General features: G+C 45.8%; 1 protein-coding gene across 1 annotated transcript in view; it reads left to right on the top strand.

Moving 5' to 3' along the window:
- COLGALT2 (collagen beta(1-O)galactosyltransferase 2) overlaps window positions 1-24,820 on the top strand; it is a 362,921-nt gene that overhangs the window by 151,999 nt on the left and 186,102 nt on the right. Inside the window, exon 2 of the mRNA XM_075322014.1 lies at window positions 8,470-8,580. Within this exon, the coding sequence (XP_075178129.1) occupies window positions 8,470-8,580 (111 nt within the window). The remainder of the gene's footprint in view (window positions 1-8,469; window positions 8,581-24,820) is intronic.

The raw sequence follows: 24,820 nt of genomic DNA, 5'->3' as shown, positions 1-24,820 counted from the left end.
CTATGGTAGCGTACCTTGGTAGTCTGGCTTCCTCCTCCCCACAGTTCAACACTCGTACAGGCACTCGTCCCTTGTGTACATCAACTACCCCCCTGGCTGTCAGAATCGTGGGCCAGTGGTCTGAATGAGTGGGCTCTAGTACAGCCTGGTAATCTTGTCCTCTGAGACCTACCGCTGCTCTACACCACATCATCATTTCACTCCGTGGGGGTATCACAATGGGGTTAGCATCCATCACCCGTACACTACCAATCTCACCGCCAGTCTGTTTTACCTGTTGCTTCCTCAGAATGATTCGGATCTCCTTTTGCAAGGCTCTTTTCGACCCGCCCTCAGCACCTTCAACAATCTGGTGAAGCAACAACAACACTTCCCCTAGGCAATTTTCTATGACATTAGTGCCTAAAATCATTTGCGGGTTCCTTTCTCTAATATCAGTGTCCACAACAATCAGTCCTTGTCCCTTCATTTCCTGCCTTCCCACCTTTATGGTTACCTCTTTGACCCCGATCTGGTCTATAGGTTGTCCGTTGGCAGCATAGATGGTGAGGGAGGGGTCCGGTGGTCGGAGATCGTCGTCCGACCAAAACCTACGATAAAGGACATACGGGATCGTGGTGACCTGAGAGCCGGTGTCCAATAATGCCGGGGTAGGGATCCCGTCCAGGACAATGGACAGGACAGGACGTCCACCCACGTACTGATCACAGCAGCGACCTGGGCCTGATCTTCTTAATCCTGAGGACTGGCCCCCGGCCCCAGGTTTGGCTCGTTTAAAGGACAGGCCCTTGCATAGTGACCTGCCTCCTGGCAACGACGACAGATGGGTTGTCCAGATGAGTCGTAGCGATCACTGCTCCTGCCTCGGGTTGGGGGACCTCTTCTCCTCCGCATCCAAGGGACGTCCTCTGGGTTGTCAGCTAGCAGGATCTGATGAGGGACTTTGGTCTCTGAGGGCAACTGCATTGCTTTCAGGATTTGTGCGACGTCCTTAGTGAGCTGTTGCACCTGGGAGGATAGCGTACTTATGGTCTCTGCTGGCGCGTTGAGTCCTTTTGCAGTTATCAGGGTCTGCGAGGAGGATTCCGCTCCTGCAGCCGTGGAACTGGCAGGCCATGCTGGTGCGACGGGGTCTGTGTCCACAGGAGGTTGGAGTGCTTTCACTGCCCTGTCTTTCAGAATGGCAAAGTCCACGTCAGGGTGTTCCAGGGACCACAGCTTCATCTGCTTCCCATCCTCAGGAGAGCGCAGGCCCCGCAAGAATTGTTCCTTCATCATCCGGTTTCCTTCCTGATCACTGACAGGGTCCACCAGCTTGAGAGCCCGTAGTGCAGCCTGCAGCCTGAGGGCATAGTCTCTTATGCTATCTTGGGGCTTCTGCCGGCAGTTATAGAAGTCCGTCCTCAGCTCTCCCTCGGTGCGGTGTTCAAAAGCAGCTGCTAGTTTGGCAAAGATGGTCTCAACAGAGCTCCGGTCATCATTGGTCCAGGACTCAGCTTCCAATTCTGCTGCTTCAGTCAATTGTCCCAGCACCACAGCGGCCCTCTGCTTACCAGTCATCGCGTGCATGTCTAGCAGGGTGTTGATCTTCTTCTTAAACCCGGTCAGCGTGTCTATTTTACCGGCGTATTGGGGCAGCCATTGCGCTCCTGGGACATACAGTAAGGAAACTGGCATTATGGGGGAGACTTCGGCCGGCGCGGCTGCGACCGCGGCACCGGCACCGGGCGCTGCTGCGTCCAGCGCGACGGGGGCTGGCATCGCTTGGGCTGCGTCGCCCTGACCAGGGGCATTACCTCCTGCAGCGTCCATTTTTCTTCAGAAATCTGCGCGCGCCCTTTTCACTTCCTGGATCAGAACGCTCTCTGAATTGTGGGGATTCTGGGGCGGCCACACCTCTTCGTGGGCGGTGCTCTTCTCCCTCGCGCGGGCTGCAGCGCGCGCTTTTGAAGATGGCAATATGGCGACGGTTCAATTTTTGCGGTCGGACCTCTGAGGCACACGGTCACCTGTCTGAACAGGTCTAGTCCTAATCCTGTTCGTGACGCCAGAAGTTGTGAAGCCCCGCTAGTATGTGTCGGTGCAGTACCTTCAGGGACTCCACGTGGATGGAACAGTCTGGTCACAGGTAGGGAACCTTCTTTTAGGATTGTCGTGACGCCACTCTCAGTATTGCGGTCAGCGGGGACCGCCACTGCAGATTAAGGGATGCCTGGGGCTGATGGTGGGTGCAGTCAGTATATTAGCCCCCTGAGAGTGAGGCAAGCCCCAGGCCCCGGTGTATGTGTGTGGGACCACAGGTCGCAGAATGACTCAAACACAGTCCAAGAAGTCTTTCAACGTGTTTACTCACTGTTTGGAGGTCACGGTGAGATGCCCGGGCGACACTGTGATAACCAGGTTGAACCAGGAATTCCAGGAGGCCGTTCTGAGGGTAGCTGTCCACTCGCCTTCCTTGCACTCTTTCTGTTTTAGGAGGATCCTTTGCTTGAAGCGTGGTAGGACCCCTCCAGGGAAGCTGTTACCACCCTGCTCCCCTCTCTCTGGCTCGTCTGCCGGCAGCGTGGCCTTGGTGGGATGGCTTCTGGCCCTGTCCCCTTATGGGCCTGGTGATTGCTGCTTGGCTCAAGCTCTGTGTAGTCGTGGTGAGGGCATGAAGTACCCCCCCCCACCTGTAGGTTAAGCAGCTCTGGATGATCTGCTGCCTGTACTGGGGACCTAGTTCCCCTTGTGTGCTCGGATACCGGGATCTCCGTACTCAGCCACCCTTCTCTCTCTGGATGGTTTTCAGGCCGACCCACGGTACTCCTTTCTCCCCCGCTTTCAGCTACTGCACTCCTCAGGACCTGTTTCACACTCTAGAGCTCCTCTGCCCTGCTTCCTCACACTTCAACCCTCTTCTCTCGACCTCCTTCTTCCTCTCTCTGCCCTGCTTCCTAGCAACCAGCCCCTGAACACACCCCCAGCTGGGAATTGAAAGTTAACTCCTTCTGGCTACTCAAGGGTCCCCTCTGGTGATGTGGGAGGCTTGGTCACTATATGTTTGTGTGTGCACCTCATCCTGGCCTTTGGAGATTACCTGGAAGCATTGCTCCCGCATGGGTGCAATACTCTGTGGTGCCTGACCAAGTCAGGGGCGCCACACAGGCACATTATCCAAATGTCTTTCCAAGACCGTTTTTATTTACAGCCGTATATACAGTGCCTTGCGAAAGTATTCGGCCCCTTGAATTTTTCAATCTTTTCACACATTTCAGGATTCAAACATATAGATAAAAAATTTCATGTTATGGTGAAGAATCAACAACATGTGGGACACAATTGTGAAGTTGAACGAAATTTATTGCTTATTTAAAATTTTTGTAAAAAATAAAAAACTGGAAATTGGGGTGTGCAATATTATTCTGCCCCTTTACGTTCAGTGCAGTAAACTCACTCCAGAAGTTCATTGAGGATCTCTGAATGATCCAATGTTGTCCTAAATGACTGATGATGATAAATATAATCCACCTGTGTGTAATCAAGTCTCTGTATAAATGCACCTGCTCTGTGATAGTCTCAATGTTCTCTTTATAGCACAGAGAGCATCATGAAGACCAAGGAACACAACAGGCAGGTCCGTGATACTGTTGTGGAGAAATCTAAAGCTGGATTTGGTTGTAAAAAGATTTCCAAAACTTTAAAAGGGTAATTCACCCATATTTTTTATTGTCTAGATCGATATTATATTGAGAAACAATGTTTTTCTCAAATACCTTGTGTTGGCAATAGTGCCTGTGAGAGGCGTTATTGCAGACCGCTGTTCCCTGCTTCGTGACCCCGGGCTCCATGACCTCGTGACGTCATGTCAAGTTCCGGACACGACACATCCCCGCGGCCAGCCCCAGTCTTCCTGACTCACTGACTTGTGGGCGGTGTTTCACCGCTTGTCACAGCACAGCGCGTCTCCTGCTTGCAGCGTTCTGCTGTAAAAGAGGAGGGAGGAGATGGGCTGTGACGAGCGTTGAAACACCGCCCACAGCCCATCACTCACGGACACTGCGGCCGGCCGCGGTGTCAGGAACTTGACGTGACATCACCGGATCCACGAGGTCACGGAGCCTGGGGGTCACTGAGCGGTCTGCAATAACGCCTCTCACAGGCACTATTGCCAACATAAGGTATTTGAGAGAAACATTGTTTCTCAATATAATATCGATCTAGACAATAAAAAATATGGGTGACCCACTCCTGTAATCGCAGCAAAAGGTGGCGCTACAAAGTATTAACTTAAAGGGGCCGAATAATATTGCACGCCCCAATTTTCAGTTTTTTTTATTTTTTAATGAAATAAGCAATAAATTTTGTTCGACTTCACAATTGTGTCCCAATTGTTGTTGATTCTTCACTGTAGCATTAACATTTTTAACTTTATGTTTGAAGCCTGAAATGTGGGGAAAGGTTGAAAAATTCAAGGGGGACGAATACTTTCGCAAAGGCACTGTACCTGGATCCTTCTCTTACCCAGCTTATTTGTAGCCCAGGCAAAAAGAGAGGTGAGTCTTTAGATTATGGTCTCATCCGAAATAGGCCGTCTTGTTATTGGCAGATGGGCATAAACACTTTGCCATTAAAAATGTGGAGGTTTTTGCCCTCCTTTTAATGAGAGTACTCTTACATAGTGTATGTATATATACATTATGAAATCATACTCTGCATAACCATATAGCAGACTGCATGCAGGGATATCACAGGCAGACTTTCTATTCAGGACCGGCAAGCCATTGGAAAATAGCAGATGCATGTATCCTGGGAAGTTAGAAAAAGGAAGTTCCAAAACCAATAGTGCAAACAGAATGCTTGTAAAGAAGAACAGCCCACTGAAAGGCAGTAGCTGGCAGTAACAGAGCAAGACAATTGGGTCAGTTCCTGGACTTATTTAACCAATATGCGCATCATAATCATTTAACTAGTTGTCTGTGATTAGGTCAGAAAGACCATGTTTTTCCATACATTTCCTAGGGAAGGGCAGGACCATTTTTATGAAAAAATACAACTTTACAACCACAGCAAAAAAAAGGCAATTCTGAATATATAGGTCAGAGTGAAGAGCCAATCACAGTCAGCCGCCCTTGTTCTGGAGGCCCAGCACAGCCATGTATTACATGGATGATTACTCATCTGAAAGTGCTTATATAGCACTGCAGCCCCCACTGCTGCCTCAGATGGGCTGTCTGGTCGTGGGCTAAAGATGCTGGACCCTCAGTGATCAACTGGGCTATCAAAAATGGGATGTAGCTATAGATACACTGAACAAAAATATAAACACAACATTTTTGTCTTTGCTCCCAATTTTCATGAGCTGAACTCAAAGTTCTGAGACTTTTCTATGTTCCTATGTGCGCAAAATGCCTTTTTCCCCAAATATTGTTCACAAATTTGTCTAAATCTATTAGTGTGCTCTTCTCCTTTGCCGAGATAATCCATGCACCTCACAAGTGTCATATCGAGATTCTGATTAGACAGTATGATTGCACAGGTGTGCCTTAGGCTGGTCACAATAAAAGGCCACAATAAAATATGCAACTATCACACAGCACAATGCCACAGATGTCACAATTTTTCCTACTGAACTGTGTTGTTGGTAAAATCAAATCTATTTTAGCAGATGGATTAAATGTTTACAGGATTTAAGGGATTTTGCAGTCTCCACATAAATTATTGCAATATTTCTAGAATTGCAGATTTCTGAATCCTGACAATGTACAATATACGCACAGTCAAGATTGTGCTTTGTTAACAGCTTTGTGTGCAGTTTTATAGGTACGCTGACGTGCTGACTAGCTTCTCATCTACTTTGAATTGAGAACATTGAGAAAAGCAGAATAATTTGGTGACCGACACATGACGTCAGGTAGGCAGTGTACAGCATATCACAAAAGTGAGTACACCCCTCACATTTTTGTAAATGGTTTATTATATCTTTTCATGGGACAACACTGAAGATATCACACTGACACAATGTAAAGTAGTCAGAGTACAGCTTGTATAACAGTGTAAATTTGGTGCCCTCTAAATAACTCAACAGAAAGCCATTAAAGTCTAAACCACTGGCAACAAAAGTGAGTACACCCCTAAAGAAAAATGGCCAAATTGTGCTCAATTAGCCTAATATAACTATTTTCCCTCCCCGGTGTCATGTGACTAATTAGTGTTACATATTCTCAGGTGTGAGTGGGGAGCAAATGTGTTACATTTGGTAGTATCACTCACACACTCTCACACTTGACCGACCAAAGGAGTTGAGTGCATGTGCTCAGAATCATCCAGAGGTCGTTTTTTCAAAATAGACATACGAGTGCTGCCAACATTGCTGCAGAGGTTAAAGGGGTGGGGGCAATCTGTCAGTGCTCAGACCATATGCCACACACTGCATCACATTGGTGGTCTGCATGGCTGTTGTCCCAGAAGGAAGCTCCTTCTAAAGATTATACACAAGAAACAACAAACAACAAACAGTTTGCCAAAGACAAGTAGACTAAGAACATGGATTACAGGAGCCATGACCTGTGTTCTTATGAGAGCAAGATAAACTTATTTTGTTCAGATGGTGTCAAGCGTTTGTGGCGGAAACCAGGTGAGGAGCACAAAGACAAGTGTGTCTTGCCTACAGTCACGCATGGTGGTGGGAGTGTCATTTGTTTGGTGTTGCATGAGTGTTGCCGGCTGTGAGGAGCCACAGTTCATTAAGGGAACCATGAATGCCACCATTTACTGTGACATAGTGAAACAGAGCATGATCCCCTCAATTCATGTTCCAACATGATAACAACTCCAAACACACCTCCAAGGCGACCACTGTCTTGCTAAAGAAACTGAGGGTAATGGTGCTAGATTGACCAAGTATGTCTCTAGACCTAAACTCTATTAATCATCTGTGGGGCCTCCTCAAATGAAAGGTGGAGAAGTGCAAGGTGTCTAACATCCACCAGCTCCGTGATGTGGTCATGAAGGATGGAAGAGGATCCAGTGGTTCCTGTGAAGCTCTAGGCAGTGCTTGAAATTAATGGCGGCCACACAAAATATTGTCACATTGGGTAAAATTTGTCCATTTTCATTTAGGGGTGTACTCACTTTTGTTGCTAGCAGTTTAGACATTAATGACTGTGTGTTTAGTTATTTAGAGGGCAGCAACTTTATACTGTTATACAAGCTACACAGTAACACTGTACATTGTATCAAACTGTCAGATCTTCACTGTTGTCCCATGAAAAGATATATTAAAATATTTACAAAAATATTACAGGTGTACTCACTTTTGTGGCATATTGTATATGAGCAGTCACGTGATGACAACTCCAGCTAATAATGGAGCCATCTGAATTTAGCAATTGGCAGTCAGAGTGACTGGAGAAATGTATGTGGAGTTCAGAAAACCCCTTTAAAGGGAACCTGTCAACAGATTCATCCCCTATAAGCTGTGGCCACCTCCAGTAAGCCTTTATATACAGCATTCTAGAATGCAATGTCATCCACACAGAGGTATTCATCACATCAATGATATGTGCCCTGCTGTGAACAAAGCAAAGTACTGTAATGCGCAGGCGCTGGGAAAGGTCAAAGACCGCCCATGCATGCGCACTACAATACTTTGCTCTGCCCTCACCTGCGCAGATAGAAATCGTGTGCAAGAGCACAATGGAGGCCTCTGTGTGGATGACTTAGGATGCATCATCCACATGGAGCAGGGAAGGAGGACGGCGATCTGAAGAAGATAGGAGGCGCCGCACCGAGACCAGCAGGCTCATTGGACCGGACCACCCCACAGGTGAGTATAATAAATCTCTTTTTTATGTTGTACATGTTGACTTGGGGACGTATATACAGTATACTAGAATGATTTATATAAGGGCTTACTGGTGGTGGCCGCAGTTTATAGGGGAAAGGCTTAATCCACCTGGTAGGGTAGATTTGGTTTTGCCAACAACTCAGTTCAATAGGAGAGGTTGTCCATTACAATTTATCACGGAGCCTGGAAATCTCCCTATATACAATTGAGCAGACACTGCAGGATCATCAGAGTTCGGTATCCACCGGGGAGGACAGCGGACGACACTTGGAGGTAGCACTGGCAAGCAGATGTGCTGGACTGCATACTATAAATATTAACTGTGACCGCCTCATAAATTATTTTTGTGCAGAATAGCTAGAAACTGACTCATTGTTGTGATAAACTGTTAAATATGGAGGGTAATCTTTTTCATATATAGAAGCATTATGTTAAATCTTTTGGAGACATCTTTATTGCTTTTCCATGACTCTGGGGAATATTATCAGCATCCAATTACCAGCTGGGCATTTAACTGGTCCCAGTGATATCAGTCATTGTATCAGTACTGTATGTAGTTTTAGAGCATTTTCGAGATGTATCAAAATTATTAATGATTTCACAATTTGCAACAATTTTATGATTTATTTTGTTTGTTTTAGGGCAGGAACGGATCACAATATTGATAACACCACAACTGTGTTACGGGAATGGTTAAAGAATGTTCAAAAATTATACCATTATGTTGAGTGGAGGCCGATGGGAGAGCCCCAGTAAGTACCCTTGTAAATCTGTCATTCTGAGTAGGAAACAGTACCACCATAGTATTCACTTCTCCCTGCTGAACATGTTCATGTGCTCAAGAATCTTTAGAGCTCCACTCCTATGGTTTTGTTTTATTTCACTGGTGGAGTGGTGCTTTAAATCTTAAGCCTGCTTTACACGTTGCAATTAGTTGTACAATCGCATTTGCGATGTGACACGCCCAGGTTGCATACGGGATCTTATGAGATTGCACGTAGGTCGTTCATTTGCTGTCACACGTGCGTTAGTAGTCTATGTTAAATTGATCAATTTTGTGTGCGATCCTAGATCATGTGTTCTGTGACGTATGCATTGGGCACCTTTTTTTTTTTTTTTTTATTTATTGACTTGCCAAGCGTGTGTAATGTGTAGGGATGCGTTTTTACTATGTCATCTGCCATTCAGCTCTACTACATGGCCGCTGACAGCAGACACAGACAGCCATGTAGCAGAGCTGAATGGCAGATGACAGCAGACACAGACAGAGACGCACGATAAGAATGAACTCGGGTTAACTTCACCCGACTTCATTGTCATGCTGCGGCTCTGTCTGTGTCGCGTCCTGATTAGCGGTCACCTGTGAAGGACTCACCGGTGACCGCTAATCCCCTGAGTAACTGAATTGAGCAGCCCTCTCTCATACATATACTCACTGATCCCCGATCCCCGGCGCGGCGCTGCACGGCATTCACACTGCTCCGGCGGCTTTTACTATTTTGAAAAAGCCGGCCGCCCATTAAACAATCTCATATTCCCTGCTTTCCCCGCCCACCGGCACCTATGATTGGTTGCAGTGAGACACGCCCCCACGCTGAGTGACAGGTGTCTCACTGCACCCAATCACAGCAGCCGGTGGGCATGTCTATACTGTGCTGTGAAATAAATAATTAAATAATTAAAAAAAACGACGTGCGGTCCCCCCCAATTTTAAAACCAGCCAGATAAAGCCATATGGCTGAAGGCTGGTATTCTCAGGATGGGGAGCTCCACGTTATGGGGAGCCCCCCAGCCTAACAATATCAGCCAACAGCCGCCCAGAATTGCCGCATACATTATATGCGACAGTTCTGGGACTGTACCCGGCTCTTCCCGATTTGCCCTGGTGCGTTGGCAAATCGGGGTACTAAGGAGTTATTGGCAGCCCATAGCTGCCACTAAATCCTAGATTAATCATGTCAGGCGTCTCCCCGAGAAACCTTCCATGATTAATCTGTAAGTGACAGTAAATAAACACACACACCCGAAAAAATCCTTCATTAGAAATAAAAAACGCAAACATATACCCTGGTTCACCACTTTAATAAGCCCAAAAAAGCCCTCCATGTCCGGCGTAATCCACGGACCTCCAGCTTCCAGCTCTGCTGCATGGAGGTGACCGGAGCTGCTGAAGACACCGCCGCTCCTGTCACCTCCACGCAGCAACTGAAGACAGCCGCGCGATCAGCTGAGCTGTCACTGAGGTTACCTGAATCCAGCGGTGGATGCAGCGGTGGCCGCGGGTATCCTCAGTGACAGCTCAGCTGATCGCGCTACTCACCGCCGCTCCTGTCAGCTCCACGCAGCAACTGTGGTGAGTAGCGCGATCAGCTGAGCTGTCACTGAGGTTACCCGCGGCCACCGCTGTATCCAGTGACAGCGGGTAACCTCAGTGACAGCTCAGCTGATCGCGCAGCTGTCTTCAGTTGCTGCGTGGAGGTGACCGGAGCGGCGGTGTCTTCAGCAGCTCCGGTCACCTCCATGCAGCAGAGCTGGAGGCAACGCTGGAGGTCCGTGGATTACGCCGGACATGGAGGGCTTTTTCGGGCTTATTAAAGTGGTGAACCAGGGTATATGTTTGTGTTTTTTATTTCTAATAAAGGATTTTTTCGGGTGTGTGTGTTTATTTACTGTCACTTACAGATTAATCATGGAAGGAGAATACCAGCCTTCAGCCGTATGGCTTTATCTGGCTGGTTTTAAAATTGGGGGGGACCGCACGCCATTTTTTTAAATTATTTAATTATTTATTTCACTGCACAGTATAGACACGCCCACTGGCTGCTGTGATTGGGTGCAGTGAGACACCTGTCACTCAGCGTGGGGGCGTGTCTCACTGCAACCAATCATAGGCGCCGGTGGGCGGGGAAAGCAGGGAATACGAGATTGTTTAATGGGCGGCCGGCTTTTTCAAAATAGTAAAAGCCGCCGGAGCAGTGTGAATGCCGTGCAGCGCCGCGCCGGAGATTGGGGATCAGTGAGTATGAGAGAGGGGGTAAGAGGGATAGACTGACATGGACAGAGAGAGAGGGACAGAGATAGTGACCGACTTACAGAGATTAGTGAATGACAGACATTGTGAGGTGCTTCAGAACGCAGCTTTTCAGCTGCGCTCTGAAACTGACCTTTTTTAAGCTGCGGTGCAGAGCGCACACCTGCGCACATAGCCACAGACATCAAAATCGTATGAGGGATGTCACACGTTACAATTGACTAGGTTCGTGCAACAAAACGTTCAATTCTAGACAAAGATACGATGTGTTTGCGATCAACGGTTTTGCGTTCAATCCTGATCGCACTTAGGTGTCACACACAGATACCTCACAAACGATGCCTGATGTGCGTCACTTACAACTTGACCCCAACGACGGATTGTGAGATATATTGAAGCGTGTAAAGCGGGCTTTAGTCCCCTGACCCTTGTGTTATATTCACCTTCTGGTGGCTTCCTTTTCTATCACCGCTGCTCTGGCCGATCTCGGCAATTTGTGACCTGCCGGCATCTCCAGTGTTTCATCGAGCATGACGGAGGTCACAACTCAGTAGAAGTCTATGAGAACCTTATTTTGTCTCTCAAAGAGTTACATTAAGACCTTGTGATGTAACTTCTGACTTTCGACAAATCAGAAGTTACTGTCACAAGATGGCACCACGGGACCGGAGCAGCGTCAGTAAAAGGTGAAGCCCCCAGAAGGTGAGGATATGACAGGGGGTGGGGGATTACATTTAAAGTGCCACTGCAGTGCTGAAAACAAAACAAAACACTGGAGTGGTGCTTTAGTCTGAATTAGATGTGGAACCTGAAAAAATAAAAGCTCTAAATTAGAATAAGGAGGAATCACCTAGTAACAAGGCAAATAGATCATTGAGTACACAAGATTGTATTTACCTATATATCCATTATCACGAACATTTCCCACCCACGGCACACATGACTGACGTATGAGTATAGAGCGGTACTTCTTCTCACACTCACTTGCCCCCTACCTATCGCAGAAAAATTGACCAGAAGCTAAGCACACCCCACACCCCACACCCCTGTCCATGCATCCACACCACACTTTTACTGAGACCACCCACCATTATATGAGGACAATGGCACTACTGCACTGAGTAATATAGCAGGACACATGCCACACACCTTTACCAAGCACCTGACAGGTACAGTTCTTGCACACTGACATTTACAGGGTTACACAACCAGGTTATACTTTCCCTCTTCACGGTTGTGGATTCATTTAAAGCAGCAAAGAACAAACTTATAAAATGTTAGATTTAACATACAAAAAAGGTTCAGTGCTTATACAGTTAGAAAAAGATTAATTATCAAACAGCAAAAAATGTGTAAAACAAAAAGGGACACATGAAGGAAGCGGTAACGATTAGGGGTTTTGAATTGGGGGTTGAGGTTCCATTTCTGTGGTTTTCGCAACGTCAAAACCTTGTCTCTAAAATCCACAGAAGCGATCATTTCCCCTGATCACAGGTATCTCTGTGGGTGGTGGTGTTGATATCAGTTTATTATCGATATGTCATGGAAATCAGGCATTTTCAGTGCCATGGGATTATCTGGTGCAAAGCTGTCCAATCTGCTTTAAGGGGGCTTTACACGCTGCGACATCGCTAATGCGGAGTCGTTGGGGTCACGGAATTTGTGACGCACATCCGGCCGCATTAGCGATGTTGCTGCGTGTGACACCGATGAGCGATTTTGCATCGTTGCAAAAATGTGCAAAATCACTCATCGGTGACATGGGGGTCCATTCTCGATTATCGTTACTGCAGCAGTAACGATGTAGTTCGTCGCTCCTGCGGCAGCACACATCGCTATGTGTGACACCGCAGGAACGAGGAACCTCTCCTTACCTGCCTCCTGGCCGCTATGAGGAAGGAAGGAGGTGGGCGGGATGTTACGTCCCGCTCATCTCCGCCCCTCCGCTTCTATTGGGCGGCCGCTCAGTGACATCGCTGTGACGCCGCACGGACCGCCCCCTTAGAAACGAGGTGGTTCGCCGGTCACAGCGACGTCGCCGGGCAGGTAAGTATGTGTGACGGGTCTGCGCGATGTTGTGCGGCACTGGCAGCGATTTGCCCGTGTCGCACAACAGATGGGGGCGGGTACCCACGCTAGCGATATCGGGACCGATATCGCAGCGTGTGAAGTAGCCTTTACTGGCAGTTAACGTCACCTTTGCTAACAAGGATGCACATAGGCAAAGTTTGACCTACTTGAAACGGTCAGCTTCCTGCTAATTGAATTTATCATAACGCACAATGTCTGATTGGTATTTTCAGAACAATGAAGCTATAGAAACTAAGTAATAAAATATGAATTTTTATTCAAATATTATTAAAAAATGTTACAAATATAAAATTTCAATAAGAATTCCACATAAATACAACAGAGACATTATGAGTCAACAAGCAAGATAAAGGATTATTTTCACAGTGAGAAATTGTCTATTTTTTATAAAAGTACAAATATATATAAATATAGAAAAATATATCCCTCATATATATAACAGTGATTAATAAATATTAGCACTAGTGCACATAATTATTCAAGGGCAAAATTCATATAAAAAACAGGGGGTAATTGTTATTATGAAAAAATATAAATTTATATATAATAATATCAAAGTTTATTTGCAAAATGCATTATCTTAATCATATATAAATATTTTAAAAGACCAAGTATACAAAGAATTAAACCATGCAATTAATAGCAGGTTAAAACATGTATAAATACAGTGCCTACAAGTAGTATTCAACCCCCTGCAGATTTAGCAGGTTTACACATTCGGAATTAACTTGGCATTGTGACATTTGGACTGTAGATCAGCCTGGAAGTGTGAAATGCACTGCAGCAAAAAAGAATGTTATTTCTTTTTTATTTTTTTTTTTAAATTGAGAAAAGTTTATTCAGAGGGTCATTTATTATTCAACCCCTCAAACCACCAGAATTCTGTTTGGTTCCCCTAAAGTATTAAGAAGTATTTCAGGCACAAAGAACAATGAGCTTCACATGTTTGGATTAATATTCTCTTTTTCCAGCCTTATCTGACTAATTAAGACCCTCCCCAAACTTGTGAACAGTACTCATACATGGTCAACATGGGAAAGACAAAGGAGCATTCCAAGGCCATCAGAGACAAGATCGTGGAGGATCACAAGGCTGGCAAGGGGTACAAAACCCTTTCCAAGGAGTTGGGCCTACCTGTCTCCACTGTTGGGAGCATCATCCGGAAGTGGAAGGCTTATGGAACTACTGTTAGCCTTCCACGGCCTGGACAGCCTTTGAAAGTTTCCACCCGTGCCGAGGCCAGGCTTGTCCGAAGAGTCAAGGCTAACCCAAGGACAACAAGGAAGGAGCTCCGGGAAGATCTCATGGCAGTGGGGACATTGGTTTCAGTCAATACCATAAGTAACGTACTCCACCGCAATGGTCTCTGTTCCAGACGAGCCCGTAAGGTACCTTTACTTTCAAAGCGTCATGTCAAGGCTCATCTACAGTATGCTCATGATCACTTGGAGGACTCTGAGACAGACTGGTTCAAGGTTCTCTGGTCTGATGAGACCAAGATTGAGATCTTTGGTGCCAACCACACACGTGACGTTTGGAGACTGGATGGCACTGCATACGACCCCAAGCATACCATCCCTACAGTCAAGCATGGTGGTGCAGCATCATGCTGTGGGGCTGTTTCTCAGCCAAGGGGCCTGGCCATCTGGTCCGCATCCATGGGAAGATGGATAGCACGGCCTACGTGGAGATTTTGGCCAAGAACCTCCGCTCCTCCATCAAGGATCTTAAGATGGGTCGTCATTTCATCTTCCAACAAGACAACGACCCAAAGCACACAGCCAAGAAAACCAAGGCCTGGTTCAAGAGGGAAAAAATCAAGGTGTTGCAGTGGCCTAGTCAGTCTCCTGACCTTAACCCAATTGAAAACTTGTGGAAGGAGCTCAAGATCAAAGTCCACATGAGACACCCAAAGAACCTTGATAACTTTGAGAAGATCTGCATGGAGGAGTGGGCCAAGATAACTCCAGAGACCTGTGCCGGCCTGATCAGGTCTTATAAAAGATGATTATTAGCTGTAATTGCAAACAAGGGTTATTCCACAAAATATTAAACCTAGGGGTTGAATAATAATTGACCCACACTTTTATGTTGAAAATTTATTAAAATTTAACTGATCAACATAACTTGTTGGTTTGTAAGATTTATGCATCTGTTAATAAATCCTGCTCTTGTTTGAAGTTTGCAGGCTCTTACTTATTTGCATCTTATCAAACCTGCTAAATCTGCAGGGGGTTGAATACTACTTGTAGGCACTGTACATAACACCCACGAAAAAAGCCCTGTATTGCAGCCTAAAGTGCTGATAGAAAGTGCCAAGTGCAATGCTCTAATCACTGGTTAACATAAGCCTGTTAGTATTGAACAATGTGCCCGGTACAAGTTTCTCCGTGTTTAACCCTAGAACGCATACCTGGGGCCTCGCAGGCCTGCTAGGTCATTTGTTTTCTATGGTAGATTGTTATGCTTGCGCATTCTAGGGTTAAAGTGACGGACATCAGTCGTATTCATTAAATAGTTATAGGAGGCAAGAGAAACAGACTGCACAATACTTACAAAAGACTCACACCACGTCCCGTCACCCCAACATATGTTTCGCCTTTTCTTCTTCACGCCCCCCGAAGAAAAATACAGGGCTTTTTTCATGGGTGTTATATATTTATTAATCACTGTTATATACCGTATTTTTCGGACCATAAGACGCACTTTTTTTTCTCCAAATTTGGGAGGAAAGTGTGGGGTGCGTCTTATGGTCTGAAGCAGCGGGGTAGGGAGCTGTGGGGGAGTCAGCGCTATGCAGTGGGATCACAGGAGGCAGGGAGGGTCGCTGCTGCAGGATGCCGGCTGCTGGAGAAACCACGTGTGCCCGCTGCTTAAAGTCAGTGAATATTCATTAGCTGCTCCCCGCCCCCCTCTCTCTGCAGTCAGCGGGTGTGAGGAGCAGCTAATGAATACTTGTTTACTGTAAACAGCGGTCACACGTGGGAGGTCCAGACGGCTTCCTGCAGCGGCTGGGGAGACTGTGTGTCCGCTGTGTAGGAGGCAGGAGCAGGGTGCCGCTGCACTCATTTATGGCCCGGGGGGAGTGCAGATCACTGCAGTGTCCGGGCCAGAGCACGGCATACCTTCACAGCACAGCCGCAGTCTCTGTGCTGAGGGCTCAAATTACTTTCACTTTGATCCTTCCTCTGCACTAGAAACAGTCTCGCGTAGCTGACAAGGACCTACAGTGATGTAATGCAGAGGGGTGGGCCAGAGCAGCACAGAACAGCACAGTGCCCTGCCTCTTCATTACATCACTGCAGGTCCTTGAGATATGGGAGACTTTGTTTGTAATGCCAGGACCAAACTGAAGCATGGTGAGCATCACATCAGTAAAAGTAAGGCAATAAATAGTATAGTATATAAAGGCATTACTGTACACCTGGATGGGGTTGGATCATATACATTATATATATATATATGTATATCTCTTTACACATACATACACACACAAACTATATAACTATATACACACGGACACACACACATTATATACACACACACACACACCAGATTGGAGGATCATACACATAATGATGGGGAACATACATATTCCACGATGGGGGCCATATATACCTGGAAGGTACCCAGAATGGAGGATATGAGGACAGAATTTGGGGATATTATTACCTCAGTAACACTGTCAGCAGTAAAATAACAGTGTGTCATGACCACATTCTTTTACTTTAATTTTATTTTTTTCTATTTTTTCCTCCTCTAAAACAAGGGTGCGTCTTATAGTCCGGTGCGTCTTATAGTCCGAAAAATACGGTATATAAAGTATATATTTTTCTATATTTATATATATTTGTACTTTTATAAAAAAAAATAGACAATTTCTCACTGTGAAAATAATCCTTTATCTTGCTTGTTGACTCATATTCATGTCTCTGTTGTATTTTTGTGGAATTCTTATTAAAATTTTATATTTGTAACATTTTTTAATAATATTTGAATAAAATTTCATTTTTTATTACTTAGTTTCTATAGCTTCATTGTTCTGAAAATACCAATCAGACATTGTGTGTTATGTTCTAGTTGAAGCTTATCCTTATTGGGGAAAAAGTATTTGTATGGGCACCTTTTTGATTAAATTAATTGAATTTATCTACACAAAATAAGCTGCCAGGTGTCCATGGATATAAGATTTTGATTTATCTAATTCATACCTTAATTCATAACACCTATTTTAGCCTGTGTCTAAATTAAAAGGAATCTGTCAGCAGATTTCTGCTATTTAATCAGAGAGCAGCAGCAAATAAGGAGAGAGACCCTGATTCTAGTGATATGTCACTTATTGGGCTGCTTGTTTTTGCTTCAATAAAATTATTATTTTAAATCGGCAGAGAACTTGACCTTAAGGTATTTCATTAAACTCAGTGACCCCACTTGGCGAGGTCATTTTGTTACTGAGGTCACCTGCAGTCAGGTTAGCTGCGATCACAGGTGGAGGACTGTGAGAATCTCCAACTGTGCCCACAATTAACCTAAGTGACGTCACCGCTGATTGCGCAGCTCCCTCAGTCTCTGCCTGAAGCTAACAGTAGGCAGTCAGTTTCTATGGTGCTCGCTGTGAGCTTCAGATGTATCAAAGCTGGAATCGTTGTAGGACCTTGTATGGATTACGTCGGACCTGCAGTGATGTTTTTGGGGTTACTAAAGTAGTAAAAGAGGTTTTTTTTTGTATTGTTATTTCCTCCCTGCTCTTGTTTCTCTCCTAATCTCTTGTTGTCTTATACTTCTGTGTGTGCGTGCTGTGTGACAGACCAGTGGGCACTCACTGCAAGTGGAAGAAAGGAGTTTCTGGCAGCTAAATAGTAAAGGGTTCTTAACAGTTAGAGTAGTCAGACTGTGGAATGCCCTATCACAAGAGGTAGTAATGGCAGATACTATAACAGCTTTTAAAAAAAGGCTGGATGACTTCCTCAGTTCACACAATATTATTGGTTAGAAATGATTTAGTGTCAAAATATATAATTGGTAGAGAAAGGTTGAACTAGATGGACTAGGTCTTTTTCAACCTATGTAACTATGAATTACATCGGTGAGGGCAGAATTTGACACAAGCAAATATAAAGATTACAACCCTAAACAAAAATTAGCATATCAAGAGAACAAAGGGGTAACGTAGTCATGGTCCTATATGTGACCAAATAGTCACACACAAGTCAAACAACTTCTTGCAAAAATGTAAAAAGTGTTTATTACATAATTTAATAACAAGAAGTGACAATAACAAAAATCAAAAAAACAAATAACACTTTATCAGGCTTTTGAGGAGTATCAATGATGGCAAATCATATAGGGCCCACATCCCACATGTGGTGAGAGTATATAAAAATGAATGGATAAGGTTAATGAGATAAAAAACCTCTAGACATGTCTATACATTATCATACATTACAGACCAGCCATAGGCTAAAAGTGGGAACTCTATAGAAAAAAACTCCCATATAGTAATTATTCCAAAGCAAGAGTATGTATAAATAAGGGATATTAAAAGTTCTATAGATAAACCCAATATGGATGGATTAAATAGCCAAAGTTATAAATGCTATATACATGTCTATGAAACATTAATACCATACATTAAAGAGTGGCCATAGGCTAAATTGGGAACTCCATAGAGAGACTCACAGATAGTAAATGCTCCAGATTAACGCAATGTTAATATCCTAAGCCTAAAAGCCAGACCATAATAGTCGTTCACTCATCCCATAGTAGCTAGTGGTGCCCAAGGAAAACGTGCCCCAACGCGCACGTTTTGATTACTTCCTGTAATCCATGTCCTTAGTCTACTTGTCTTCAGAAAACTGTTAGTGGGCTTTCTTGTGCATCATCTTTAGAAGAGGCTTCCTTCTGGGATGAATTCCATGCAGACCAATTTGATGCAGTGTATAGCGTAAGGTCTGAGCACTGACAGGATGACACCCCACCCCTTTAACCTCCTGGAGCAATTCTTGCAGCACTATTAAGTCTATTTTGAAAAGACAACCTGTGGATATGACTCTGAGCCAGTGGCGTAACAACTGCTTTTGCCACACCGGGCGGTCGTCAAATTTGCCGTCCCCCTCCGTTGACGAGGGGTGAGGGGGGGAAGGGAGGGTTATAAGTGAGATTGGGGATAGTTACCTTACAGAATGGATCTAGACAGCAGGATCACAGCAGATGGAGGAGGCAGCAGATAGAATGTGAGGATGTACCGTATTTTTCGGACCATAAGACGCACTTTTCCCCCCCCAAATGTTGGGGGAAAGTTGGGGGTGCATCTTATGGTCTGACTGTGGCTGCGGGGAATGAGGGTGCTGCGGTGGAGCGGGTCATTGGGGGCACGAGCAGGCTGTAGCAGCCTGCCGTGACCACGTGGACCCGCTCATTTAATATGCACGCCCATCCTCCCGCCCATCTCTCAGCACTGAAGCCGGCACTGATAGGTGGGCGGGGTGATGGGCAGGGATAAACAGTCGGCCCGCATGATCACCCCTGGCAACTGCAGCCTGGAGTGATCATGTGCGGCTGTATTCACTGCCCCCCGCGCATCATCATCAGTGTGGGGGGCAGTGAATCAGTACAGATTACTCACCGTTCCCCTGCAGCATCACTCCTCCTCCCATCTGTCCGGTCAGCTGACTTGCGTGAGTAGCGGAGCGCACAGCGATGACGTCATCGCTGTGCGCACGTGTCCACACGCAGCCGCCGTCACAGACCACCGGAGGACATCGCGATGCTGCAGGGGTACGGCTGCATTCAGCGGCGCTGCCGCTGACATAGACGGTAAGAGGAGCGGTGCTGCAGGGAGTGAGGTGAGTATGAACGTTTACTTTTTTTATGTGCCACAGGATACACCAGGATGAGGGCATATAGCAGAATAGGGGTATATTATGAGCAGCATGGGGAGTTTTTGAGCAAGATGAGGGTATATAGCAGGCTGGGGAGTATATGAGCAGGATGAGGGTATATAGCAATAAGGAATAACGTTTGGAACACCATTCTAAGTCTGAACTGGGTGCAAAAACCTAAAAAAAAATCACTATGGGGAGATAAGGTATGCACACCAGTGACTATGTAAGGGGAATACATGAAATAGCAGAAACTGCTGTGTGAATACTGACTTGAAAAATCCAATAGCTATATGTAAGAATGAAATGGGAAAAATGGAATCTGCATTACTGCCATGAACATATGAATAAAGAGAAATGTAGCTACTGAATTGATCAATGCAATAGAGTCCCAACACTACGCCAAAGTATTTTTCTACGTTGGGGTCCCTAGCTTGTGTGTGTCCTCTCATGCAGTTAAAAAACTTACCGTGTATGGGAAGCTGAGACCCAGGCTATTTATGCGTATGATATGGATTGGCAATAGGTGTGGTTGGGGAGGGTTCACAAACGAAAAACTACTAACAATAAGGAATAACGTTTGGAACACCATTCTAAGTCTAAACTGGGTGCAAAAACCTAAAAAAACATCACTATGGGGAGATAAGGTATGCACACCAGTGACTATGTAAGGGGAATACATGAAATAGCAGAAACTGCTGTGTGAATACTGACTTGAAAAATCCAATAGCTATATGCAAGAGTGAAAATGTGAAAAATGGAATCTGCATGATGACCCCTTACATAGTCACTGGTGTGCATACCTTATCTCCCCATAGTGATGTTTTTTTAGGTTTTTGCACCCAGTTCAGACTTAGAATGGTGTTCCAAACGTTATTCCTTATTGTTAGTAGTTTTTCGTTTGTGAACCCTCCCCAACCACACCTATTGCCAATCCATATCATACGCATAAATAGCCTGGGTCTCAGCTTCCCATACACGGTAAGTTTTTTAACTGCATGAGAGGACACACATAAGCTAGGGACCCCAACGTAGAGAAATACTTTGGCGTAGTGTTGGGGCTCTATTGCATTGATCAATTCAGTAGCTAAATTTCTCTTGATTCATATGTTCATGGCAGTAATGCAGATTCCATTTTTCACATTTTCACTCTTACATATAGCTATTGGATTTTTCAAGTCAGTATTCACACAGCAGTTTCTGCTATTTCATGTATTCCCCTTACATAGTCACTGGTGTGCATACCTTATCTCCCCATAGAGGGTATATAGCAGGCTGGGGAGTATATGAGCAGGATGAGGTTATATAGCTGGCTGGGGAGTATATGAGCAGCATGGGGAGTATATAAGCAGGATGAGGGCATATAGCAGGATATGGGTATATTATGAGCAGCATGGGGAGTATATAGAAGGCTGGGGAGTATATGAGCAGGCTGGGGAGTATATAGCAGGCTGGGGAGTATATGAGCAGGATGGGGAGTATATGAGCAGGCTGGGGAGTATATGAGCAGGCTGGGGAGTATATGAGCAGGCTGGGGAGTATATGAGCAGGCTGGGGAGTATATGAGCAGGATGAGGGTATATAGCAGGTTGGGGAGTATATGAGCAGGCTGGGGAGTATATGAGCAGGACATTACCCCATAACAGTGTCAGCAGCAGATCCTCGCCCCATAACAGTGTGTCATGACCATATTTTTTGCTTAAAATGTTATTTTCCTATTTTCATCCTCTAAAACTAGGGTGCGTCTTATGGTCAGGTGCGTCTTATTGTCCAAAAAATACGGTACTCACTTTTGTAACATACAGTATCTATGTAAACAGATAAATTCATAGTATCAGGACAGGCCATGAACTGTTCATAAGCCCAGGATGTCTTTGGTCTAAATAGTGGTGGGAAACGGGGGCTCCTTTCTTCTAATCTTGTGTTTACACTTTATAATTGAATCTAAAAACTTTTAGTAAAAAAAGTTTTCATTGTAAAAGAAACTTGTCATTGTATCCAACTAATGTAAACAGGATTTGCCCAAATGTATAAGCGGAGCTATTCTGTTCTTAATCTGAACTATTCACCCAGCGTTCCCTTTGCAAGTGATAGGCAGCAGAGGTGTCTGATCTCCCTGTATCCACCTGTAATGTATCCCCCTGTAATGTGCATATTCACCTGTCAGGGCTTTTGCTGACCATTTGGATGTCAGTTGTCCTAAAGTTTATTTTGAGGTAGCAGTAGGTTTTAGATTTTACTAGTTGACTCCAGCTAAAGCTGGGTTCACACACAGCGACGACGACAACGACATCGCTGCTAAGTCGCCATTTTCTGTGACGTAGCAGCGACCTTGATAGCGAAGTCGTTATGTGTGACATGTAACAACGATCAGACCCCAGCTGCGAGATCGCTGCTCGGACTCGAATGTCCCAGTTCTTTTTTTGATCGCAGCTATCCCGCTGCGCCTCATGAATCCTTGTGTTTGACACCGCAGCAACGACGATCGTGATGACGCTGTAGGCAGAGACATGGGCGTAACAGCGACGCGTGTCGTTATGATTGCTGCTGCGTCGCTGCTTTAAAGTGCATTATTGACAGCTAAGCAGCAATCATGTAACGACTTACAAGGTCGCTGTTACGTCACAGGATATGGTGACGTAACAGCGACGTCGTTGTCGCTGTCGCTGTGTGTGAAAACAGCTTAAGCCCTGCAGTTGGAGAAAAAATTCAATAGGGTAGATAAGTAATACATAGTTTACATTCGCTATCTCCCCCGAAAGATCCTCTACAATTATCGGAACAGAACATGCATCTTCATGGGGCAACTGGGACCAGTAGCTGTCAATGTTTTACAGTCTCACATGCGGTTGTCATCATCTTGTAGTTGTATACTGTATGACTTGCACATTTTTTTTAAACTAGTTACCATATGGGGAAAATTCTTGTGGGTTCTAACAACTATAACTGTTTTTAATGAAAGCTGCTCATTCTCTATTACTTTATCCTGTTTGTTAAAATTCTCCATTTCTAATACCCCTTCTATGTCCACCTTGTTAATCTAAATGTCACTGACATGACCATTGAGGAAGGATTCTCCAGTCGTGCTGTGTGTGTTACCCACCAATACCATCTGTAAATAATACACGAACTGCATGTGACTTGGTTTAAAATTGGCCACAGCAGCCTTTATTACCTATTATTTACATACTAACACAAGGGGGCGCCGTCCAACGGGCGACCCCAACAAATAACAATAGGTAACACAGTAACCAATACAGTAAATATACAACCCTGGGTAGGCCCAGTCCAGAAACCACTTCTCACTCCAGTATCCCTGGCCGCAACACACCGACCCAGAGATGAGGTATTAATCACCTACGGATTAACCCCCCAACTTTGCAGAACCCCGTGCCTGCAACATCCCGGAACCTGGAGCCACCATACCAAGATGGTGTCTCTCTGTCCAGTTACCATTGCCTTCAACCGCCTCTGGACCAGACCTACCCCCCGCCACAGGACAGGGCACGTGACTCCTTACGTGGCCTGGACCCGCCACACACCAAAAGCTTGTACCACACCTCCACGCAATCACAGCGTCCACAAAACAGCACCAATAACGTTAAGATACACCCCCATCGCATCTCCAAAACCACCAGTTCAGCGTCACCAACTTTGGCGCCGCCCCCAATAAGGCTCGATTGATACTGCCTACCACACGAGCCCCACGCCATTCCAACCTGGTCACACTATCAAAACTACCCCACGCTTAAGCCCGGGTATGTCTTCCACAATGCAACAAACCAACAACAATTTTTTTTTTTTTTTAAACATTCATAAATAACTTCTCGAGGTACCAAATCGCTGCCTCCCACTTACTGGACCAGTACCATCGACCCGTCCAGACCCAACTGGCAAAATTCGGGCGAGCCTCAGACCCCCGAGGCCCCGAGAACCAACGAATGCCCAAATATCCAAATGAGGCACACCCTCACCACACAACCCAGAGGTTATAAACCCACAGATAACACCAACCTGTTACACCAACCCATTCCACTCCTAAAATTACTCAAACGCCCCCATTGGCCTTAACCCGATAACAACTGAGGCCAAACGTAACGCCGACAAACGAGAGGACTCCCACCTCCCAATACTTTTCACAACCCCTTTTCTGAGACCACCGAGGGGCCTCCGTGGCAGCCCAATCCAGAAGGAATACGACCCGTAGTATTCCGGGCGCCCACCCCCGCCACTTGCAATCAAGTCTGCAGCACTGCCACAAAATGGTACCTTAACTAACGTGACACAACAATAACCCTGGGCGTCCTCATAACATAATTCCGCACCCGGGACCGCATACAACAACACCAACCTTCACCATCCGCCTAACCTGATTCAGTGAGCGACGAAGCCGGCGCTCAACCCACTGCACCACCGCGGACACATCCTCCAACATTCAACCTCCGCTCTTAACCGTAGATGGGCTGACCAACCCCACAATCTCAAAGCCCCCCAAAAGGCTAACACGAACCGTTGTGGACAAGAGGAAACAAAACCCGCTCGTGCTCAGATGAACATAGCAACCACAAAACACTCACCAAACGCTGCCACAAAACAACGGAGACGGACCCTTGTGTCCCGCTCCCTCACACCCGTACGACAAAACCCCTTCAAGGCCTGCCGCGCACTAAGATCCTGCGAAAACATCTCTCCACATCTAATCCTCAACAAGACAGCCACAGCCGCCACCCTCTGCTCCACTGCCGACGCCGGCCTAGCAACCTGAAAACCGTTACTCACCACTGCCAACGCCGCCACCAAATACTCCACCAGGCTTTCCTCACACATGGCCCCAAACCACGTTATCCGCGCCACCCACACTTCTGGATATCAGCACCAAATAACCTCAGTCACTGAGCTCCGAGCCGCTCCCCAACACAGCCACACCAGACTCCACAAGCCCTCCGGACACACCGTGCCCACCTCGTCTGCTACCCGGCCTCAACTCTC

The sequence above is a fragment of the Anomaloglossus baeobatrachus genome, chromosome 8, assembly GCF_048569485.1.
Source record: "Anomaloglossus baeobatrachus isolate aAnoBae1 chromosome 8, aAnoBae1.hap1, whole genome shotgun sequence".
NCBI lineage: Eukaryota > Metazoa > Chordata > Amphibia > Anura > Aromobatidae > Anomaloglossus > Anomaloglossus baeobatrachus.
The sequence above is the reverse complement of the archived record's forward strand: the minus strand, read 5'-3'. Positions and strand labels throughout refer to the sequence as shown.